General features: G+C 50.0%; 1 protein-coding gene across 1 annotated transcript; it reads right to left on the bottom strand.

The window, feature by feature from the left end:
- Window positions 1–595: 595 nt before the first annotated feature.
- On the bottom strand, window positions 596–20,064 carry LOC144168403 (uncharacterized). Its single transcript, XM_077697398.1, has 4 exons — window positions 19,861–20,064; window positions 17,591–18,243; window positions 16,430–17,433; window positions 596–759 (listed from the first exon to the last, which is right to left on the bottom strand). Exons 1-4 carry the CDS (start codon window positions 20,062–20,064, stop codon window positions 596–598), a joined length of 2,025 nt encoding a protein of 674 aa, XP_077553524.1.
- Between the last annotated feature and the right edge of the window lie 526 nt (window positions 20,065–20,590).

Below are 20,590 nucleotides of genomic sequence, written 5' to 3' on the forward strand. Positions count from 1 at the left end.
TGTTGTCGCATTTCATCCCTTCGACGCTTCCCATGGAGAAACTTACCGCCATGGTAGTTTTCAAATTCGCCTACGTGGCCCTGCCTACTTTGCCTCCTGAGAAGAATAGCTAGTGATCGCTAATAAGAGAGCCAGTCACGGGAGCAATCAGTCGGCCGGCGGTCGGTCGTTCATTTCGCGTATGCACTAAAATTTGCCGTAGTTGCGATAGGCAGGTACGCAGGTACTCTTAGGAATGTTGCCTGTAGTGTCAAGGTCATGGTGTTCTTATAAAGTCCCGCAACACTGTCGAGTACAATTCTAAGGGGGTCTAAGTTCCTCGAGGAGGCTGCTCTAGGACCAGGGGACATGGCGTATTTTGGGAAGCGTATAATCGAAGTCTTGTTGCGCTTCCGCAAAAGACGCGTCAGCATTGTAGTAAAGAAACACGACTGGCCATGTTCCTCGAATGTCCCCGAAGCTCCTCTTCCGAAGTACTGATGCGGCATGGTGGGACATGGGGGCCGCCAGACGCTCTTTTCTACGGGGTTTGCGCAGGCATCGGCGCCGAGCTCTCTGTCACGGGGAAGGACGGCCGCAATTATTTCCGCCGGTTCTAGAGTCCAGGTGGTTCTTCTGCCCGGGGCCCATCATCACTCTCCGGGGGCCCGTACCGCACCGGCCGCAGAAAAGAAGAAGCGATGGCGTGCTTCGACCGCCCTCCGCCATTAGTCATCGGGCGCTGTCGTCGCTCCTGGTGGCGTGGTTCGCCGTTGTTACCTAGTACGAAAGAGAAAAGCACAGAAAGTCAACGGACGGCACGGCGGCGAGGCTCGAGCCTGTAAATGCACGATGAAAAAAAAAAAAGCCATACCCATTCCCGCCGAGCTTTTTGTTCTTGCGGCCGCTAGCGCGTTTATTCCCTGTCTTTCAGCGCTAGCGTCTCTCTGCCTCTCCCTCGTCCCCGTGTGCCTATCCCAGCTCGGCACGGACGCGAAGGCTGTTTTGGAAGAGACGTTGATCGAGGTTCGCCGTTCAACCTGCACGTAGCATCGAGTGGAGACCCATTCCGCGCGATGCTTCTTTCCCCCGTGCTTCAGTGTGCCCGTTCTCACTCTTTTGTCCTTCCACGACATTTTCTCTTCGCGTTTTCTATGCACCCGGTGCACTCCTTTCCCTCTTCCTTTTTCTCCTCGTTCAGCTGAAGTTCTCCTCCCCTCGGCTGTCCCCCCCACTCCCGCCAGCGGACGAGCCTTATGAGTTGCGTCTTCAGCGGCCAGGCAGTTAGTAGAGACGGGCATTGCCTCCGGAAGGCTGCTCCTCTTACCACTTTTGCGGTGGCGACTGGCTGCAGTTATTTTGTTCTCCCTCGCGGCGATGCGTAAAAGGGTACGAAGGTGAAAAAGGAAGGAGCGCGTCGGTTGTGTGCGTGTCTCGGTGTGCGTGCTTCGGAGGCGCTTTCTTTCTTTCTGCGGTGCGCCGATGAAACGCATTACACGTAAGCCGTTTTGCGACAGGCAGTAATTGTTTACGTCGGAGAGGAAAGCTAGCGCGATGTCAACTCAACGTGCGAGCGGGAACGCAGACATGCTTGTGTGGGACTAGCGGCAATTACTTTTGCGGTGGCCGGGTTTTCTTTTTGTATTGGCTGCGCTCTTTAGATGGCGAGGTACGGTAGGGGTATGAAATACCGTTCTGGGAAGGGAGCAAACTTTCTTTGGTCGTTGTATTTTCGCTAGGTAGGTGCCCGATCACCGCGTTTTTGTCAAGACGAGGCGGAAGAGGCTCAAGGAGCGAGCGCCAACTCGCGAGAAATTAGACGATTGATAAGGTAAGCAGAGGATTAAGACTCTGCCGAGTTTGACAATGAAAAAAGAAATGGCACTAGTGGTGCAAGGCTGGAGAAACAGCAAAGCTGGCGGCCTCCTTCCCATCGTCGGCTGCTGCACCTGACATATATTTTCGAACTTGCCACCGAAATGTCTCCATGACTGGCAGGCCCATATTGTTTTGACCGCAGCCTTTCACATCGCTCACAGAGTGGACCGAGTTAGCACGCGCTAGAACTGGCGACAACCGGCTTCGCGAACTCGGCGTGAACTGGCGAAGAGAAGAGCGCGCAAGAGATGACGCCACGAACGATGGGCAGAAGGTGGAGTTGGGCATGCCACGCGCTCGTCAGGAGGCGCACGCTCACGTGCGCTCGGTATTTTTCCCTAATATTTTTTTTGGGAGCCCCTCACGTGGCGCAAGCCTGGATGACGCCGGGCGCTTCTCACGAGGCGCACACTCACATGCGCTCCGTAAATTATTCGTTCGGTATCTTTTCTTTTCTTGCTTTAGTGTCCTCACTGACACCGTCGTACGCCAATGCGGCCTGCAGGAATGCCAACTTTCTCTGACGAGGATTATCAATGATCGTGGGTAAAGTGAGAGAAAAACGCTTCCCGTGGTTGGAATCGAACCTGGGTCCTTTGCGTTACGAGGCCGGCGTCTGTCTGATTGCTCCGTTTCGACATGGTCGAGGCGAACGCCAAGCAGCAACTACCGATTCGCGCCGTATACCCCAAACGCAAACGTTAAGCCTACGAGTGCTCACCTCAGGAGTTGATGTGGGTATTCGAGAAAAGTGGTGTGTACCTCCAGAGTACCACATATTCGGAGTGTGGGACTGGCCAACCAAAGAGTACATCACGAGAAAGCTTCGCGTTCAACCACTGTCTTCGTTAGACGGAGGAGTGCATACTATTTTTTGCCAGCCCCTCACGTGGTGCGAGACTTGCGCAAGCATGGACGGCGCCGGGCGCTCCTCACGAGACTCACGTTCACGTGCGCTGGGTATTTTCTTTTAGGGGCGAAGCTCCTAAAGTCATGGGTCTGTCCATCCCTTGTGTCTCGTGGTACGTGACCGCCGCATGCTTTCGGAGATGTCGCAAAGTGGGCCGCGTTGCACGCGCAAGAACCGGCTGCAACCGGCAGCGCAAACTCGGCACCGGGAGCACGAGCTTGTCTGTTTTCGCCAACGGAGGCGCGAGCGCACGTGCACTGCGAGGGGGAGATCACGCAAGAGATCACGCCACGAACGCAGGCAGTCGTTCTCGGAGATCGAACGAGACGCAAGGACCTTTGCTCGTTTCCTCTCGTCTTGTTCGGGCACAAGTTCGCCCTAAATAAAAGTTCTTTCTTTACCGTTGTGTCCCATCCTACGTGACAAATTGTGGTGGAGGTGCGGGGTAGTCCTCGATGTCGCGGGGTCTTTCACCAGGTCTGGGCCTGGGAGCATTGACTCCGAAAATAAAAGTTGATTTGTACAATGTACGCACACAGTCTTTCTTATTGATGTAATGGGCGAACTTTCACGGGAGAGTTACGGTTACCGATGATCTCCCCCTCTCGAGCTTCGCCCCACTTATCATCATTCATTCCGTGGATATGGCGTGATTTTTTTCCTTAGGACCGCACAAAGTCCGTCCGCGTCCGTGCGCACAGCATTTACAATCGCAAAAAATCACACAGGCACCGGCAGGATTCGAGCCTGTGTCTGGTAGACCAGACAGAGTTAGTGTCAGTCGTCTTACCCACTGGGCTACGACCGTGTACCCGGGAGTCAAACGGCTTACTCCCTCGCCTATAACGCTGCGGAGTATCTCAGGACCTCCCAATGTTCGTCTGCGTCTACCCGTGCTCACACCGCCATCAAGCAAAAATCAAGCGAAATTCGATTTGAGCCGTGAGTTGCAGTTTCATTTAGGGAATAATCAAGGTGCAACTCACGGCTCCAATCGAATGACGGTCGGGGCGGAAATAGGATGTCACTCGGGGCGCAACTTGGATGTCATTTCGAGTCCCCGTACTCCGCACCCTGGCCATCATCCACGGAGTGGAGATGCTGCCATTTTTTTCTTTTTGCGAGCCTCTCACGTGGCGCAGCCCACGCGCAGGCCTGGGGGACGCCGCGCGCTCCTCACGAGTCGCACTCCCAATTGCGCTCGATATTAGTGTTCATGAACATCGCGACCTAGAGCTTATTAAACAGCTCTGCTCTTAAAACAAGAACTAACGAAGTTTTATTTTGGTTCTTATTTCATTCTTTCTTCTGCTTAGAGTTAATATTCGCCTTTCCTGTCGAGTATTTTACCTGGACTTTACCTTACTGACTAATGTACTTTGTTGCATCATTTCGCCAAATGTTTGCACGATCCATTGGACACTTTATCTGGAGAACGGTTGTCGCGCATTGCTCCCTTGTCCATTTAGGATTCAGTGTATGCCCCGCAATGTTAAGAAATTAGATGGAGGCATTTACGCACCTATACGATCAACATCTGTGCTAAAAGGTCCGCCGTAGTGGTAGGCCACGTATTTATTTAAACAACTACGGGTTGATTTAGACCATTATTTTAGGCCCATTTATTTAGACCACTGCGTTTTACTGTGACAACCACGCATTGGATGTTGCCGTGCAATCTTGACGTCCGTCGTCGCTCCCTCGTCCTCAGCAGAATCCTACTAAATATCATGCCCCCGCACGTAAAGGAACACCCTAATTGGCGTAACCGGCGACGCAAGTACGCTGACGTATTACATAATGCGCCAGTGCCAGTGTCAAGACAGCAGTATCTGCCGGTAGCCGCAGTTTCCGACGTTCAAGACACCGCTGAGATTTTTTTAAAGCGTAGCATTCTTTTCCGAGTACCCCCAACAGCCAGGGCAGTGTAAAGCCCCGCATTTCAGCAATAATGCAGATGTCGCGAAAGTTCGACGTGTAATCGCTATAATAGCGTAAATGGAGATAACTGGTGGAGCAAAATTTTGAAAAAGTAAAAAATCAGAAAATACTAAAAAATCACGGAAAATGGCGAACCGTGGAACGCCCTGTATTTCCACAATAATCCAGATTTCGCGAAAGTTCCACCTGTAATCGTTATAATAGCGCAAATAGAGATAATTGGTCGGACAGGATTTACAAAAACAAAAAAAAAACAATAGCTGCAAAGAACACTCACTCAACACAAGCGGCGTAAGACAATTCCCTGAGTTTCTGCAGATATTTTTGGGGGTGTGTGTGCTGCAGCACCGTTAGCCTTCTTCTGTCCATTTCGAGAGAAATTCGTGTAGGCTGTCTTTTAAAGCCTCACCCATGAAGCCTCTCTCGTAAAGCCTTTCGGATTCAGTTCATAACTTGTATGCGCAAAGGTTTTATGCGTTGCAAAGGGAATGGGCGATGCGGGCATGCAACCAACGTCTACCGTCGTCGACCGGTACTCATTTGAAAAGCACTGATTGTACGTCATACTTCGGATACATGTGACGTAGTAAGACCTCCAAGTACCCGGCACTTGCTGCCGTTATGCTAACAAAGTGACGCATACCCACTGAGTAGCACATACCCGGAGTGGTTTATTAGGAAATTAATTGCAAGTTTCGTCCAATCTAGGGCATGCGCTAAGCATAAAGTGAGTCAATTAATAAATAACATTGAGGGAAAGCACCAAGGGTTTCGACCGAAAGAAACTTGTGTCCGTACTTTGAATCATGTGTGCGTACTCTGAAGACTAATGCATACCCACACAGTAGCATATACTGTATCCGCAGTGCGTTATCGAATGACGCTTAATAAGCGGGAACATACGCCAATGACCCCACTTCGAAGATTGTTTTAGAGACCTCGGTTGCCCAGTTTGCCACCGCAGCGATGCAATAGCCGACATACACCACTTGCTGTGGTCTTGCCTCGCTTTGCGTCCTACGAGACTGCGACATCTTGCGGCGACGGGCCTCCGCGTAGACTACGCATCCGCATACAACACATTGATATATGGGCCCCATCATCGTTCCTCCTAGACTTTATACGGGAAGCGAACTTGTTCTTCTAACAAACTTTCCTCATCATCAACTCATACTTCTTATCTATGCCCTGTGGGAAAATAAACGTTAAAAAAAATACGCTGCTTTTGGACTATATTCCGTCGAAGCCAAACTCTCTTTACACGTTGTGGAGGCTGTTGTTCCCGCAAGTAACCTCGGTTCAGTTGAAATTATTCATCGGCCGAGAAGACTATGCGCAAGTTTTGGTTTGCACTGGCGCAGATTTCGAAATTACTGTAGCTCTCTTTGTCACCATTTGGTCGAATCCGTCTTGGGCGAGTCAGTTTTCCCGATAATATCTAACCGCTTTGTTTCTTCTCCTGCGATAAATATAAATGGGAATCTTGTTTTATATAAATTATCATGGGACCTTTTATCAACGATCCGATCAGGGAAAGTCGGGGAGCCGAAAGTAAGAAGCAAAAACGAGTGAACTTCATATTACTTTCACTGAGCGAAAATGGAAAAAATAATATGCAGTGCTCTGTTTTTTCCCTGTTTCAGTAGGTTGGCAATGCTAATTGATTTTACTTGCCTGACACAGCATTTTATCGGGGTCCGCCTTATCTCAGGCTCTGTGCGATCAGATAGCGCGAAAAGAGGAAGAGGGTGAGTATATATTTGTTTGCATCAACATCCCGCGCGTTGAGAGGAGTTAAGTGCGAAAGTTTCTGCTGAAAAACAAAACAAAAAAAGCAAAGCTGATGCGTTGGCTCTCGCGCCTGTTTTGTTATGTGTTGTTGGAAGGCCTCATTTATTTTGTCCGCGCTCTTGTTTTCTGGCTGGGCACTTTCTCGCTCGAATCAAGCCTGCATATCGTTTGCACAGACCATAGGCACCATCCGCCATGAACTTCCCGCGAACACAGCACAAGAAGAACACCAGATTTCCAGTCTCGCGAGCAGGCCTTCCCGGCGGGAGCGAGTGATGCAAACCGGCTTCGAGATGTGCTTGCTTCGTCCCGCCGCTGCGGCATCAAACTCCAATTTGCGTTATAATCTTGACACGCGCTGTTGCTTTCCCCTTCCTTTCTCGGGGCTGTATCTGTTTTACTGTTCCCGGGGGTTGGAGTCTCGACGGAGTGCTAACGCTCGCGACAATTTGTTGCCGTTCTTTGCTCGCCCACAGACAGAAAACTGTTCACTCTACATCTTTTGGTATTTTGTGACTCCCTCACTGTCTTTCACACATTCTCTCTCTGTTTCGTAATTTGTACGAAGTTACTCCATAGAGCTGTGTATGGTGAAATCCTCCGTGCCAGCTTATGCTTAACCGTCGACCCCTTGTATAGTTTCGTTTTCTGAGTACATTTCTCCAAAACTAAGAGTTCTGCTGTATTCTTTTGCTAATTTTTTTGCAGGTTAATCTTGAGAGACAAGCTTCGTCACCGTCCTGCATTAAGAGTATTTTTTGCATCATTCCAGCACTTTTCCCATGTTGCGAAATTGCTTGCAACGTTGCGCGCCTCTTGAGTGAGCATTGCAATTTGTTACTACTATAACCTCCTTGCCGCGGTGACTGCATTGGTCAAGCAAGTCATCGCTAGCAGACAATACATTAGAAAGAAAAATCGAAATGCTTGCCGTCCTCATACGAAGTGATCTATGTTTAGTCGTTAACAACCGATTTTCGTTTAAATTGTAAGTGGCGCGTCGTGTATACGTGTAAAAAGCCGGTTCAAGAAATAATTTCAGTTAGCTCTTAAGTGTTTCTTTTAATTTTGAGAATTTCAGTCTTATAAAATTATTGGAAGAAAGAAAAAACCTTTAATTTTTTTCTTTTGAATTTAGAGGACTATTGATAGCGATGTTTAGTTGACAGCAACCTGCCCTTCTCGTACTCCAGAACGGCGTCCCGTTCTTACTACGATTGGTGGTTCATCGCTCACGAATGGTCTCCCGAGTTCGTTCTTGTATACACAGCGAGGCTAGCGCACGTTACCAGCATCAACAATAAACCTTTACCAGCATAGCTTCGTCGGGCAGCGTGGACGTACGCGCTTACGTTAGCACTCCTCCAACTCGGCCCATAAGTAAGCGGCTTCTTCCGGCGTGGAATTTTGGATAAAATCAAGCGTCTATCAGAGACGTATGTGACATATTTGTGTTGAGAAAGTGAAGTGAAATCAATTAACCCCTCTACCCCCCTCCTGCTGCGCCCACCACGACTCCACTCTTTCCACCCTCATTGGTTTGAAAGTTGAAATTCGAGCGTGCACGAGGTCGCGGGTTCGATTCCCGGTCGCGGCGGCCGCTTTTCTGAGGGAGGCGAAAAGCAAAAACGCCCGTGTGCACGAGATTTCGGTGCACGTTAAAGATCCCCAGGTGGTCAAAATTAATCCGGAACCCTGCACTACGGCGCGCCTCTTCGCCTGCGTTGCGTCGACGCGTTAAACCCTACAATAAATCAATCAATGAAATTCGAGCCTCAGCGATCATTCCTTGGCTGCTTCGTGAGCTAGGGACCAGCTCGTGAAGAATGCTCCGCGTTAAAAACGCCTCTTCCGGGAGCCCCGTGGCGCCTGGTGGCTACGGTGCGAGTGCAGGCTTTCGTTCAGAGCCCGTTAATCTAATTACGCGGAACTGGCCGCCGCCTTCGACCCTTTCGCGGCGGTGAGGATGAGCCCCCATCCGTTTTCACCGCCGTTGCAACACGTTTATGTTGTGTTTTGTGGCGACCGCAAATTGTTATTTTGCCTGAGAAACCACGACGCGGCGATTTGTGCACGCTCCGGGGTTTTCGCTACTCTTTCCATCATAGTAATCGACCGAGTTTCGCTGTCATGTTTCAGTTGCGCCCAACGTTAGATAACTGCCGTGAACTTCTTTGGGGATGATTGATTCCGTTACGTCTTTGAAAGTGTTCCAGCTAACTTGTACCACAATGTTTAAGGCCAAGTGCTCTAGCGAAACGGATAAATTGCATGTTGCCTGTCGTGACGTGTATATTATTACGAACAGTGTTTACTAATTACTAAAAATGATTAAAGGCATTATTTTTATTTAGTCCATCTTTTTTATGAGTTCGATCACTAAGGTGTGAATTGGGATGTCGTGGAACACATTGAGAAACGCCCAAAATGAAGCCCTTTTTTCATTCGAGAAAACAACCGCGCAAGCCATACGACTTGCGTGTTTTTTTTTTTTTTGGTAGAAAAAAAGCAACCGAATATATATATGTGCAAGAGATGCGCGCTCGCGTCGCTACCGCAGCGCTATCAAGCGAGCTGCGGTAGAAACACGGCTGCATTCCTGCATCAGTCGTCGGCCCAGGGTTTCACAATTTCCGCTGGTCGTAATATGAGGTTCCGCCGCTGACGTATTTATTAGCGTGGCGTACTCAGGGGAACGAGGAGCGGGGGTAATTTTGAAGGAGGAAACCGGGACGGGTAACCACAACTACAATTTTGTGCACTCTTCTCGTTTAGGGGATAATAGTGCCTGGAATTCTCGTTCGCATTTTCGGTCGGTAGAAGCTGTCAAATTCGTTGCGCAGAAGCATAGATTCCTTTAATGCGTTCTGACAGTGTTCTACGACGGGCGTGTATTGTCGATACGCTAAATTATGTTCCTCGGCCTATCGATGAGTCGACCGAACCGTTCCACATGGCGAAACCTTGCCCGCTGCTGCGATACGAAACCAGCCGTGTATCCTACCAAAGCTCGGAAGAAATTGCTTGAGTAGTCGCGAGAGTTTTCGTTTTTCTTTTTGCACTTACCGTTATATCAACATTTCATTTGTACCAGGGGAAAAAAAAATCACCTCAAATTAAAGGCTTGAGGAAAATTGTGGAGAGCGGGATTCGAAGCATTTCCCAACTATCGTGCAGACGCCACAACGATGAAGCCCGTAATTGTAATTTTTACTGAGTAAAAAATTATGAATTCATACTTAAGTGTAACGAATGAGATAGCAAAGATTGGGTGTAATACACATGATGACCTATAATGTGCAGGTGGCACGGATACGTGATTAAGAATGAGAGACTCCATGAAGAAATGCAAAAAGCAAAGCCATATGTCTGGAACCCAAAGGAAGGCAGATGGAATTGGGTCAACTTTTAAAAAAAATTGTCAGTTAATTTCTTGTAGTTTTACGATAGCAAAGAAAGGGGGGGAAAGCAGGCGTCCGGAGTGGGGACTGGACCCAGGCCTTCTTCTCGCATGTTGGATGCCTTGCCAATTCGCTATCTTGGCGGCTCTGTTGTCCGCCACTTCCTTATATCTTATATAAGTAGTGTATATGTAAGTGGCGTGTAAAGTATATCTAACACTTGAGTGTGGCCACCTTCGAGCACAAGATACAGCTTTAACGCGGTGTCGCCGAATCAAGACGGCACCTGTTTCCAGTCTTGTGGCATTTTCTGCGCCAATAAGCAGGTGGTGCTGCCGCGATTGGTGCGTTTGTGTTTTTTCAACAGCTGCGCGTATGGAGGCCGAATTATTCCGAGACAGAAGTTTGCGGAAAATTGGACAGTTTCGAACAACAGCTCTTCACGCTTAGAGCACTGGGGTGAATTCCCTCTACTGTGAAACATAAAGAAACCGAATCATTCCATCTCTTCTTTAAAGGAACCCTGCAACACTTTTTAAAACTTTGTTTGAAATCTCAAATGCTTGCAGAAAGTAGTTACCCAACACACCCAATACTTATATTAGGGGGTCGCAAAGTACCTCAGCCAAAAATTACTGCTCTATGCCCATCAGATAGCTTGAAAACTCGCTCAAAATGTTTTTCTCTCTTTCTCAGTCTTTACGTTCTTCGACGGCCCGAATTACGTCACTAAGGCCATGTACCAGCTGTTGGCCGGTTTTTCTTCACTTGCAGCAGCGAACGCTTTTCGATAGCCACTTCAAAAAGAAAGCCACAAAAACAGAGCAGCAACGGAAGGCGTATCTGGTGCGCCGAGCAAATCACGCAGTTCCACCCCATGCTGGCGATAACTATCGCTTTTTCAGTGCTTCCAGATGCAAAGGAAATGGTGAAAGTATTTATCAAAAGTGTTGCAGGGTCCCTTTAAGTAACTATGTGCCTTCCTGGGAGCTACAAAAACAAACCACGGCCCTGTATGCCCTGATCGTCTCTAAAGGCCGCACTTCTGCCATCTCACTCATGAGTGCACTGACGCAGGCGTGCACGCTCAATTGATGAGCACTGCTTGAGCGCGAGGGTCACTGTGTGTTCCACCATTTGTGGAAGGAGGCCGTCTTTGAGAGTGTGAGTGACTCACGCGGTCCGCAAACGCGAGTGTAAGTGAGCGCGGTCTCGTTCTGTCGACGGAAGCCCGAGAAGCCCCAATTGCGCTTCTACCTGCCGGCCTACCTGACCTCGCGCGTCATCGATTATTCCATCGACCCGGGTCGTCGTGGCAGCTGCGGTCGTTAGTGTGCTGCGACACGACGTCTACAGGAAGAAGAAGACGGGAGACATAAAAACAATGCGAATGGCTTGCGAGGGTGAGGCAACACTTTTCTGAGCGCGTGGGCGCTGCCTGTTGCCGAATCCTCGCTCCGTGTGCCAGCCCTCCCACGTCCCTACTACAACCTCGTATTTCCTACCTTTCCCCTACATGTCACATCGCTGCTTATTTGTTCATGCAAACGCCTCTCCCGCCCGTTGTTTGTCGTTGGCCCAGCAGCGCCTTATGCTCCTCTCGGCTGTAAAGAAAAACGAGCGAAAGGTTGGAACTTGTTATCCTGTAATGCGCTTTTATTTAACACACTGAAAGTGCGAGCCGTTTTTGGGCGCGGATCGAAAACACCGTTAAAAGCGACAGATTGGAGGCCAAATGAACCTTGGAAGAACCTTGGAACAAAGTAGTTTTCCTTTTTGTAGTTTGTAAAATCTTTAGAATGACGGCAGGTGTAACGCCTGGAATGGGAAACGAGCGTCTCATTAGGGAACAAAGCCGTATGCTAAACATCCTACATCAAATAAAAATGATAAAATAAAGAATAAATAGCGTCAGGCCGGCCATGTGAAGATCTGACATGTGTTAACCACCCAAGTACCTAAATAGGAACGAAGAGGACGTGGGAGAGGTAGGGAAGAAGCAGAAAACTTGTCACGGGAGTGGGTTAGCAAAATAGGGAGGCCAAGAATTTAATTACCACGAAGAATATGTGCCGTTGGAAATCTATGTTAGATGCCGTCGTCCCGCATTCTGGGAAATACGATCGTTTTGTCATCGTTTTGTTCGCGCTACACGAAGTCATGGCTTACCGCTACCAACTAGCCCAAACCCAAACTCTAATAATGATGCTAATGATGACAACAATGACGATGATGAAGATTAAGGAGACGTCGACAACGAATACCAGATATTTTCCTTCCTTTTATTACCCTCCGCGCACGAGCTGCTCAGAATTTCATTTATGCAAGTTTTAATACGAAGTTTTAGATGCGACACGGGACGTATGGTTTGCAAACGCCGCGATGGATGGTGTACTTATATATGTGTCATATATGGAGGGTAACACACTTGTCTGTAACATATCCTTCGTACTTCCTGCGTACTAGTTAAGTTTGAAGTCACTGCTATAGATGAGTGTGTTGCGCACTGTGCGTCCAATGATGCTACCTCACTTTTACTGGAGGGATCGTAACAAAAGTGGAACAAATCTCTTGGAATAAAATAAACTAAATAAGTTCGGCGTTGATTTTTCTCTCGTGGGAGAGTGATTAAGAACGCTAAATCTACTGGCATGTGATTGAAGTGAAATTGATGAGTGCACAGGCTTTGACCGGCTTGTGCATTTTGGCAAAACCTGACAACAATAAAGTACAGTTTTTTTTTTTTCATTTTTAAAAGAATGAGTCGAAGCATGGAATGTGCAGCTTTTGGAAGTGTTTTCTTTAATACTGCAACCATCATTTGGAGTTCTTGTAAAATATTTGTAATCGCTGCGGCACCGCATACGAAAGCGCCTGCCATAATGAGCGGACAACTTTCCGCCTCCATAGTGTAGCTGTATGGGTAGCCACTCCAGGCATAAATGGCCAGTTGAGTGAAAATGTCGTCGGTGGCGGCTTCGGTGGTGTCTGTGGCAGCAAAATGGCTCCTAAACCCATGTGACTGCGAAACGTTTCTTAGCGCGTGCTTCCCACTAATGAATTAGCAGTAAAGGGCAGCGTTGCTAGGCTACGCCAGAGAATGCGAAGAGCCACGTTAAAAGCGGAGAGTGCCGTTGTGTCTGCTAGGGTGATGCTGCCTACTGGAGGGAGCTTACTGGTTCCTTCCGCCGTTCGCCGCCCGGTGATAGCGGCACGGCATCAAGCACACGACGCGCTGGCCTCACTTAGCGGCGCAACAGTTATCAGCGATCCTAGCCGTTCTGCGCGGCAGTATAATTATCAGCAGTATTGTCCAAGTGATTCCGGTCTACAGCCAACATGCTAATGTACACTCTTTTAACCCGCACCAACTCGGAAAATTTGAAAACAAGGCCCGCAAAGCAATAGTTTTTCACGTGACTACACGAAGAAAATTATAAAAAAATTTAGCGAAACGAGGAGGAACATTCATAGATGATTAATTCTGAGTGCAATCGGTTTTTATTTGGTTGCTCAGCAATTGCGACTGTAGCACCTTAATTGCCTGTGCCTCACTTGTCTGCTCAAGACGTTCACTTCCGGAACATCAACCGAGACGTTTATTTTATTATCTTTTATTTAAAGGGGTACTGCTAGCCTTGGGGCAAGGATTTAAGCAGGAATGGGCGATACAACGAAATGTTAGCCTCCCAACTTGACGAACAGTAAACTTGGCGCCAGAAACCTTGAGAAAAATAATTCATCGGGGCTCTCACGTCCGCTTATAAGCATTGAAAGCGAAAAAGCGAAATCATTATGACGTCCCACGCGAAACTCGTCAAAACTTCTCCACTGCAACATCGTGTTCCTGTATTTTCCTTCGCTCTCGATGTATTTGGCTTTTGGAGCTAAATACCTCGACAGGCAAAATGATAACACTTCGCGCCACCCCCAGAATCAGATTTCTTTGTGGATGGCGTGCACTTCTTATAGTCCCGTAATGTTCACCTGCAGTTCGCTATATGACGTCAGTGCCGGGAAAACCCGTGTCGTGCACTCCCCTGTGATTCTTTTACGGAAGAACCAACTTATCACGATCCTGCATTTTTATACCAATTAGGAACTTGTGCCACCATGAGCGCTCTTGCAAGAGTTGTGTATACGCCAACAGCGAGTTTCGTTAAGAGCTGATCCAAACTGGTTGTCCCAAAAAATTCTTTTTTCCCGTATCCAATGCCCTCCCACTTTCCCGTTAGAGTATAGAGGCCTTTCTTTTGAAAATAGAGGTGAATCGTCGTCGTCATCATTAAACAAGAACAGCCACTGGCAGCGTGCTGAAGTAACGTGGTGGTTGAGGCACTCGATCTTATCCTGGAGACCCGGATATTTCAATCGCCGTACGAGCTCAAATGTGTTTTATATTTACTCTTTATATAGCGGCGGCCATTTTTAGTGCCGAACAAGGACAACGCCTCAAATCCGCACAAATATCTCTTCATTGGGAAAGCCACTAACATATTCATACCCAGATTTCTCGCTCAAAATTCCGACCTCTCAGGAACCTAGCAAAACCACTTCGGGAAAGTGATATTTGGTATAAACCAAGAAGTCAACGTGGAGATGAAAACTGTAAAATATATGTTCAGGAAATTTTTTGCGTAATTCCCTGTCAAATCTTACTCCCCACGCATTTGTATGGGGTAGTGTCCATGGCTCTGGAATTTCACTAAATAACCACAGAGTTATCACTGTTGAAAGTGCTGTCATTAGCGGGAAAGCTGCATATGCTTAATGTAATAAACATTCGTAGTGAGTCGTCATGTGCTTTTCTATGAATTCGGTGGTCGATGCTGTTGATTTTTCGGAAACGTTCACGGATAAAGAAATTCTAACCATAAAGAGAGAGAGAGAGAGAGAACAACATCTTTATTGGCCGGATAAATTAGTCGCAGATACCAGCCTCCTGTAGGGGAGGCAGCATCTATGACTGCTGGTGTTGGAGGGCCTCCATCGCGAACTGGACGGCTCCCCGTTGAGAGTCTAAGTCTTCCTTGCCCACCGCACGAGCAAGATGGGGTGGAAGCACGTCTGTTGGGTCCGGAGTCACAACACATGTCCATAGCATGTGCGCCATAGTAGCGCGACTAGCACTGCACAGCACACACACATCACTCGGCTGTAGTTCGGGGTGGACGTGTTTTGCCCATACAGGGGTCCACGTCGCACGCACTTGCAATTGTCTGAACAGTACTGCCTCTTGCCTAGAGAGGTTCGAGTGAGGCCCAGGGTATCGTCTCCGGGAGTCCCGGAAGCACTTCAGTACCTCCCCGTACGTAGTAATCGGGCTGAAGTCTCCACCTTCGTCGTCGTGATCGTCCGCTGGAGGAGGGGAGACCGAGCCGGCGTTGCGTCTAGTGAGCGCACTCGCCATCCGGTCCGCGTCCTCGTTGCGGTTCGTTTCGGGTCCCACTGTGCCCATGTGGGCTGGGAACCACTTGATGCACACCGTTGTCTGTGATGACCGTAGGGCCCTGCACACCCTCACAACACTCGGGTGCAGCTTGTTCTCGGCGAAACGCAGGACGGCCGTCCGTGAGTCGCTGAGGATGGTGGTGCAGTTAGGGTTGGAGAGAGCCAGCGCGATGGCCAGCTCTTCCGCTTGTTCAGTGGATGATGCCACGATGCTGCCGGCCGTGTAGAGCTCACCGGTGGTGGCTGCGACGACGGCGGCGGCGTACGTGTTCTTGCGGTCCGGGTACCTGGCCACGTCCACGTATAAGGCCCCGGTGTCGTTGGAGTGAGTGGTTGTAAATCCCTGCGCTCGAGCGAGCCGTCTTTCGTGGTTCTCCCCAGGATTCATGTGGCGGGGAAGTGGGGCGACCTGCAGCTTCCGCAGTAGGTCCCGCGGAAGCGGTAGCCGGTACCTACCTTCCTGCAGCCTCGGTTGATATCCTATCCTTTGTAGTATTGCCCTGCCCGTTCGGGTCTGCGCGAGACGTGTAAGCTGCGCGGTTTGCTGCGCCTGGACTATCTCGCCTAGTGTATTATGCACGCCTAGCTCAAGGAGCCGTTCGTTATTAGTGGGGTTGTAAAGACCAAGTGCAGCTTTGTGTGCCTTGCGTATGAGCGCCTCCAGCTTTCTACGCTCGAGGTCGGTCCAGTCATGAAAGGCCGTGACATAGGCCAGGTGGCTGATGACGAAAGACTACGAGTTTAAGCAGGTTGTGCTCTCTCATGACAGCGTATTTGGTTGAAATCTTCTTAATTAAGCTTATGGCTCTGGAGACCTTGGAATCCAGTAGCTTAACGGTGTGGCCGTTGTAGCGTAGCTCTTCGATGTGGAGGCCCAGGACACGCAAGGTGCTGACTCTTGGGATGGTAGTACCGTCACCCGCATGGAGCTGTATGTCAGGTGCGCTGTCGGATCTGAACTTGCGGCGTGGCAGTAGTAGGAGCAGTTCTGACTTGGCCGGGGAGCACTGGAGGCCTGTGCCTTGCAGTTGGTCTTCAACGACGTCGATGGCTTGCTGCAGGGACGCCTCAATCTCGCCTTCACTGCCACCCATCATCCAGAGGGTGATATCATTGGCATAGATCGTGTGTTTGAGTTTTGGGAGGGCGCGGAGGCGTTCGGCCAGTCCAATCATGACTAGGTTGAACAGCGTCGGCGATATCACGGCCCCCTGCGGTGTGCCTATGCTCCCCAACGTCTTGGTCGGTAGCTCCAGATCCCCTGCCACGATGGTGGTGGTACGGGCTGTGAGGAAGGCCTTGATGTAGTTGAATGTGCGTTCTCCCATGTTGAGGTGGGATACTTGCTGTAGAATCGCCAAGTGGTGGATGGTGTCGAAGGCACTCTTCAAATCGAGACCGAGTATGGCCCGGTTGTCCATGGGGCTTGTGGTCGTCGACGGTTTGTGAATGATCTCGTGCTTGATGAGGAGCATGGCGTCCTGTGTGCTCAGCCCTGCCCGGAATCCCAGCATGGTATCCGGGTAGAGGTTGTTCTCTTCCAGGTAGTCTTGCCACCGGTTGAGCAGCACGTGCTCGATGGCCTTGCCGATACACGATGTTAGTGAAATCGGGCAAAGGTTCTCGATGCTTGGTGGTTTGTCGGGCTTGGGGATGAGTACTGTCCGTGCCTCTTTCCACTTGCGGGGTAAGGCTCCGTTTCGCCAGCAGTGATTGAAGAATTTTGTGAGTGCTGTGATCGCCCCGTCGCTGAGGTTGCGTAGCGCCTTGTTAGAGACACCGTCGGGTCCCGCCGCGGACTTGCTGTTGATCTTCTGTAAGACCGCTCGTACCTTCCATTCTTCAATGTCTGTGTCGAGCTTAGGGTTGGAGTCGCCCGTGTAACTCGGCAGAGGAGAGGGTGGCATTGCCGGTAGGTACTTGTCGTTGAGGCGCTTGCACACCTCGTCGTCACCTAACTCTTTTCCTTCTTTGAGCAAGGTACGTGCCAGGGTGTGTTGTTCCGTGCCCTTGGTTTGATTGTCGTCCAGCAGGTGACGGAGTAAGTGCCATGTGCGACTCATGTATTTGACCGTCTGCCTCCTGACAGATCGCATGCCATTGTTGGCGACACAGCACGACACAGTGCTTTTCAATTTCTCGGTTGAGTGGGGCTATTCGCTTGCGGAGCTTGCGGTTATACCGCTGACTCTTCCATCTTCGCTTTAGTGAGTTCCGTGCCTCAAGTAAGTGCGCTAGCCGGCTGTCCATGTTTGGCATGTCGTCCGTCGTTTCTAGTTCCGTAGTAGCTCGCTGGGCCTCTGTGAGTAGTGCCTTCGTGCACTCTTCTATGTCGTCGATGTGGTCAGGAATGGTCTCCAGGTTGGTACGGAACTTGTTCCAGTCCGTGAGTTTCTGTGTTCGTGGTGGGGCAACGTGACTGTTGAGAGCGATAATGATCTCGATTACACAATGGTCACTGCCGAATGTCTCCAGGGTGTTTCGCCACCGCACTTTCGTGTTGTTGCTGAAAGCCAGGTCGGGGCTGGTGTCCCGTTGTACGGACGTGCCGTGCCTGGTAGGAGAGAATATGTCATTGATGAGGTGGTAGCCGGCGTCCTCGGTCTCCTCTAGGAGGTTCCGGCCCTTCGCCGTCGTGCGCTGGTAGCCCCATGTGGTGTGTTGAGCATTGAAGTCGCCACAGATAAATCTAGTGTTGTCCCCCGCAAGCTGCTTGATCTTGCGAATAAGGGTGCCGTAGCGCTGTGATGAGTACTTAGGCTTGGTGTAGATATTAGTGATGTAGATGTGCTCCTTGTGCTTCCTGTTCCTCTTGCCGACGACCACTTCAATCGTAAGATGTTCGGTGTTCGTCGTATGCTTGAGGTCGTGCTCCAAGTATACTATTCCCTTCTTTACCAGGGTACAGAGTCCCCCTCTTGACCGGGTCCACTTCTCTGGACTTGGGGACTGAGGTAGCGTAGGAGCGGTACCTTGGTATCTTCGGAGAGACTTCGCAGTGTGTCTCTTGCAGGAGGATTATGTCCGGTTGTCTTGTAGCGTGTTTGATGGCTTGAATGAGTGCTGCCCTCTTTTCGTGAGTACCGTTCATGTTCCATTGCCATATTATCAATTCCGTTGGCGGGGTGAGTTTTGAGTTGTCCCGAGTTTGCTGCTCTCTAGGGACTGCTACCGCCATTGTGCGAGGAGAGGCGATACAAAGTCCAGGAGCGTAAAAACAGCCGCGGCTATCGGAGATGAAAGGGGAGCGAGGAGGATGCTCACAGCCTCAATGAGAGAGGACAGCACCGAACACAGGCCCCCAGTGTTTCGCTCGTCTTTTGGTTCACGCTGATGTTGCAGTGAAGCTCGGCGAGCAGAGGCTGAAGACCGTGTAGTTAGAGTGGTAGCCGGTGCTATCACAGGCACCCCTGTAGATTCAGGTGGTTCCGCGTGCCTGGGAGTAAGATCATGCTGAGCTGCTGGAGAGCGGTCTGCCAGTGCTGGTGCAGCAGGGGGCGGCTGCTTTGGCCCGTGTTGAAGAACCGGTAAGGCCGGAAAGTCCTCCTCGGCGTTCTTGAAAATTGGACCCGCAGTTTGCTTTGTCCAAGCTTCCTTGCGCCCTGTGCCACGCCCTTGCATAAAAGCCGATTTCGCTGACTTGTAGTCAGTGTTGTTAGTTGACTTGAGCTTAAAAATAGCCTTCTGGTCACGCCGGGCTGAGCACTGAGCAGATGTGGTTTCGTGCTTTTTTCTGCAGTTCGGGCAGCAAACCTTTTCCGCGGAACAGCCTGTACGATCATGGCTGCCACCGCACCGGGAACATCGCAAGGAACGTTTACACACTTCAGAAACGTGCCCAAAGCGCTGGCAATGTTTGCATTGCCTGGGTGTTTCCACGTAGTTGTACACCCGGTAGCGCGTGTATCCGGTGATTACGTGCTCGGGTATTTTTTCCGTGCCGAACACAATCTGGACACTCTCTGATGTTTTCCTGAGTCTGCGGGCAGATTTTACTGGCACCATCAGGCGCAAGGCATTAAGAATGTCTTGATTAGAAAGGTTGCTGGGCCTTGGCTCATATGCCTGCACCTTGATCCCCGCAATGCTAGAAATCTTCAAGAGGCGCTCGGTGACATCAGCATTGCGCGTGTCGATGGCGAGAAGGTTCGGCCGATAGTTGGGACGTACTTGTAGCACGCTGCCTGGAGCCAAGGATTCCAATCCCTCTTTGAGAACAAGGGGATTGGAACGTGTGAATATTTTTGAGGAATCGAGAGGCTTTACGACCACGACAACCCCGTGTCTAAGAGGGCTCGGAACTGCGCTCACGTCAAGAGGCCTATAGGAACGTTTAGAGGCACGGGGGCGCTTCTCAGGTACAGCGGGCTGAAACGGCTGGGACTTTGCATCCTGAGATGCGTTTTCGTTTCCATAAATCATGGTCCCAGAAGTTGAGTCAGTGATGTCAGAAAAATCGTCCATGTCGTCCGGCAGAGGCTGCTCGGAAGGGACCACAGGAGGACTCACTTGTCCAGGAGGAAGCGACGTCCCGGAGAGTCCAGGATCGCTGCTCCAGGGGCTTGAAGCGGCCGGCGGGCCTGACGAGGCGGCAGCGATGGAAGCAGCTATGATTCCAGGCTCCGTGGCAGGGCCTGGTGGGTCACCCGACGGTTGGCCAAGAAGTGTTGTTGGCGGCGGCAAACACACGGCCGCGCCCGTCGCCGGAAGCATATTTAAACCTCTAAACACCAAATTGCCAGTAATTTGCTCGGCTCAAGTCGAATAAGACAAAATAACACAGAGAGAAGGTCACGATTCTTCAACCATAAAGGAATTTAAATTCTTGCAAATGCATAATTGGTTGTGTAACTCGGACTGCCAGGAAATTTCTAAATTGGCAGCACCGACTCGCTGTTGGCCGCCTGCGCAACGAGCTGGAAGCTTCAGTGCAATGCACTGGCCAGCCTAGTCAAGAATATCTGGCGCCTTTGTTCATCTGCCCTCTCACACGAACCACTGAGACTGCAAAGCCGCTCTGATTTTCGTCCATCATTGTATCCTGCGGCACGCGTTCTCATCGGGGCCCATCCGGTCCCCAATAAAGGCTACTCAGAGGCTGTTTTCGTATGTAACTGTAGTTCAATGCGGTTCGACCCTTTGGTGTCTCCTTTTGTTTTATTTTCAAGCATTACCCATTTTACTTTGAAGTGCTCGTCACTGATGGCCGAAAGGTACAAACTGAGGACTCGATTTGGTA

The sequence above is a fragment of the Haemaphysalis longicornis genome, unplaced genomic scaffold, assembly GCF_048455015.1.
Source record: "Haemaphysalis longicornis isolate Haplotype H1 unplaced genomic scaffold, Haemaphysalis longicornis Haplotype H1 scaffold_2, whole genome shotgun sequence".
In the NCBI taxonomy this organism is placed as follows: Eukaryota; Metazoa; Arthropoda; class Arachnida; order Ixodida; family Ixodidae; genus Haemaphysalis; species Haemaphysalis longicornis.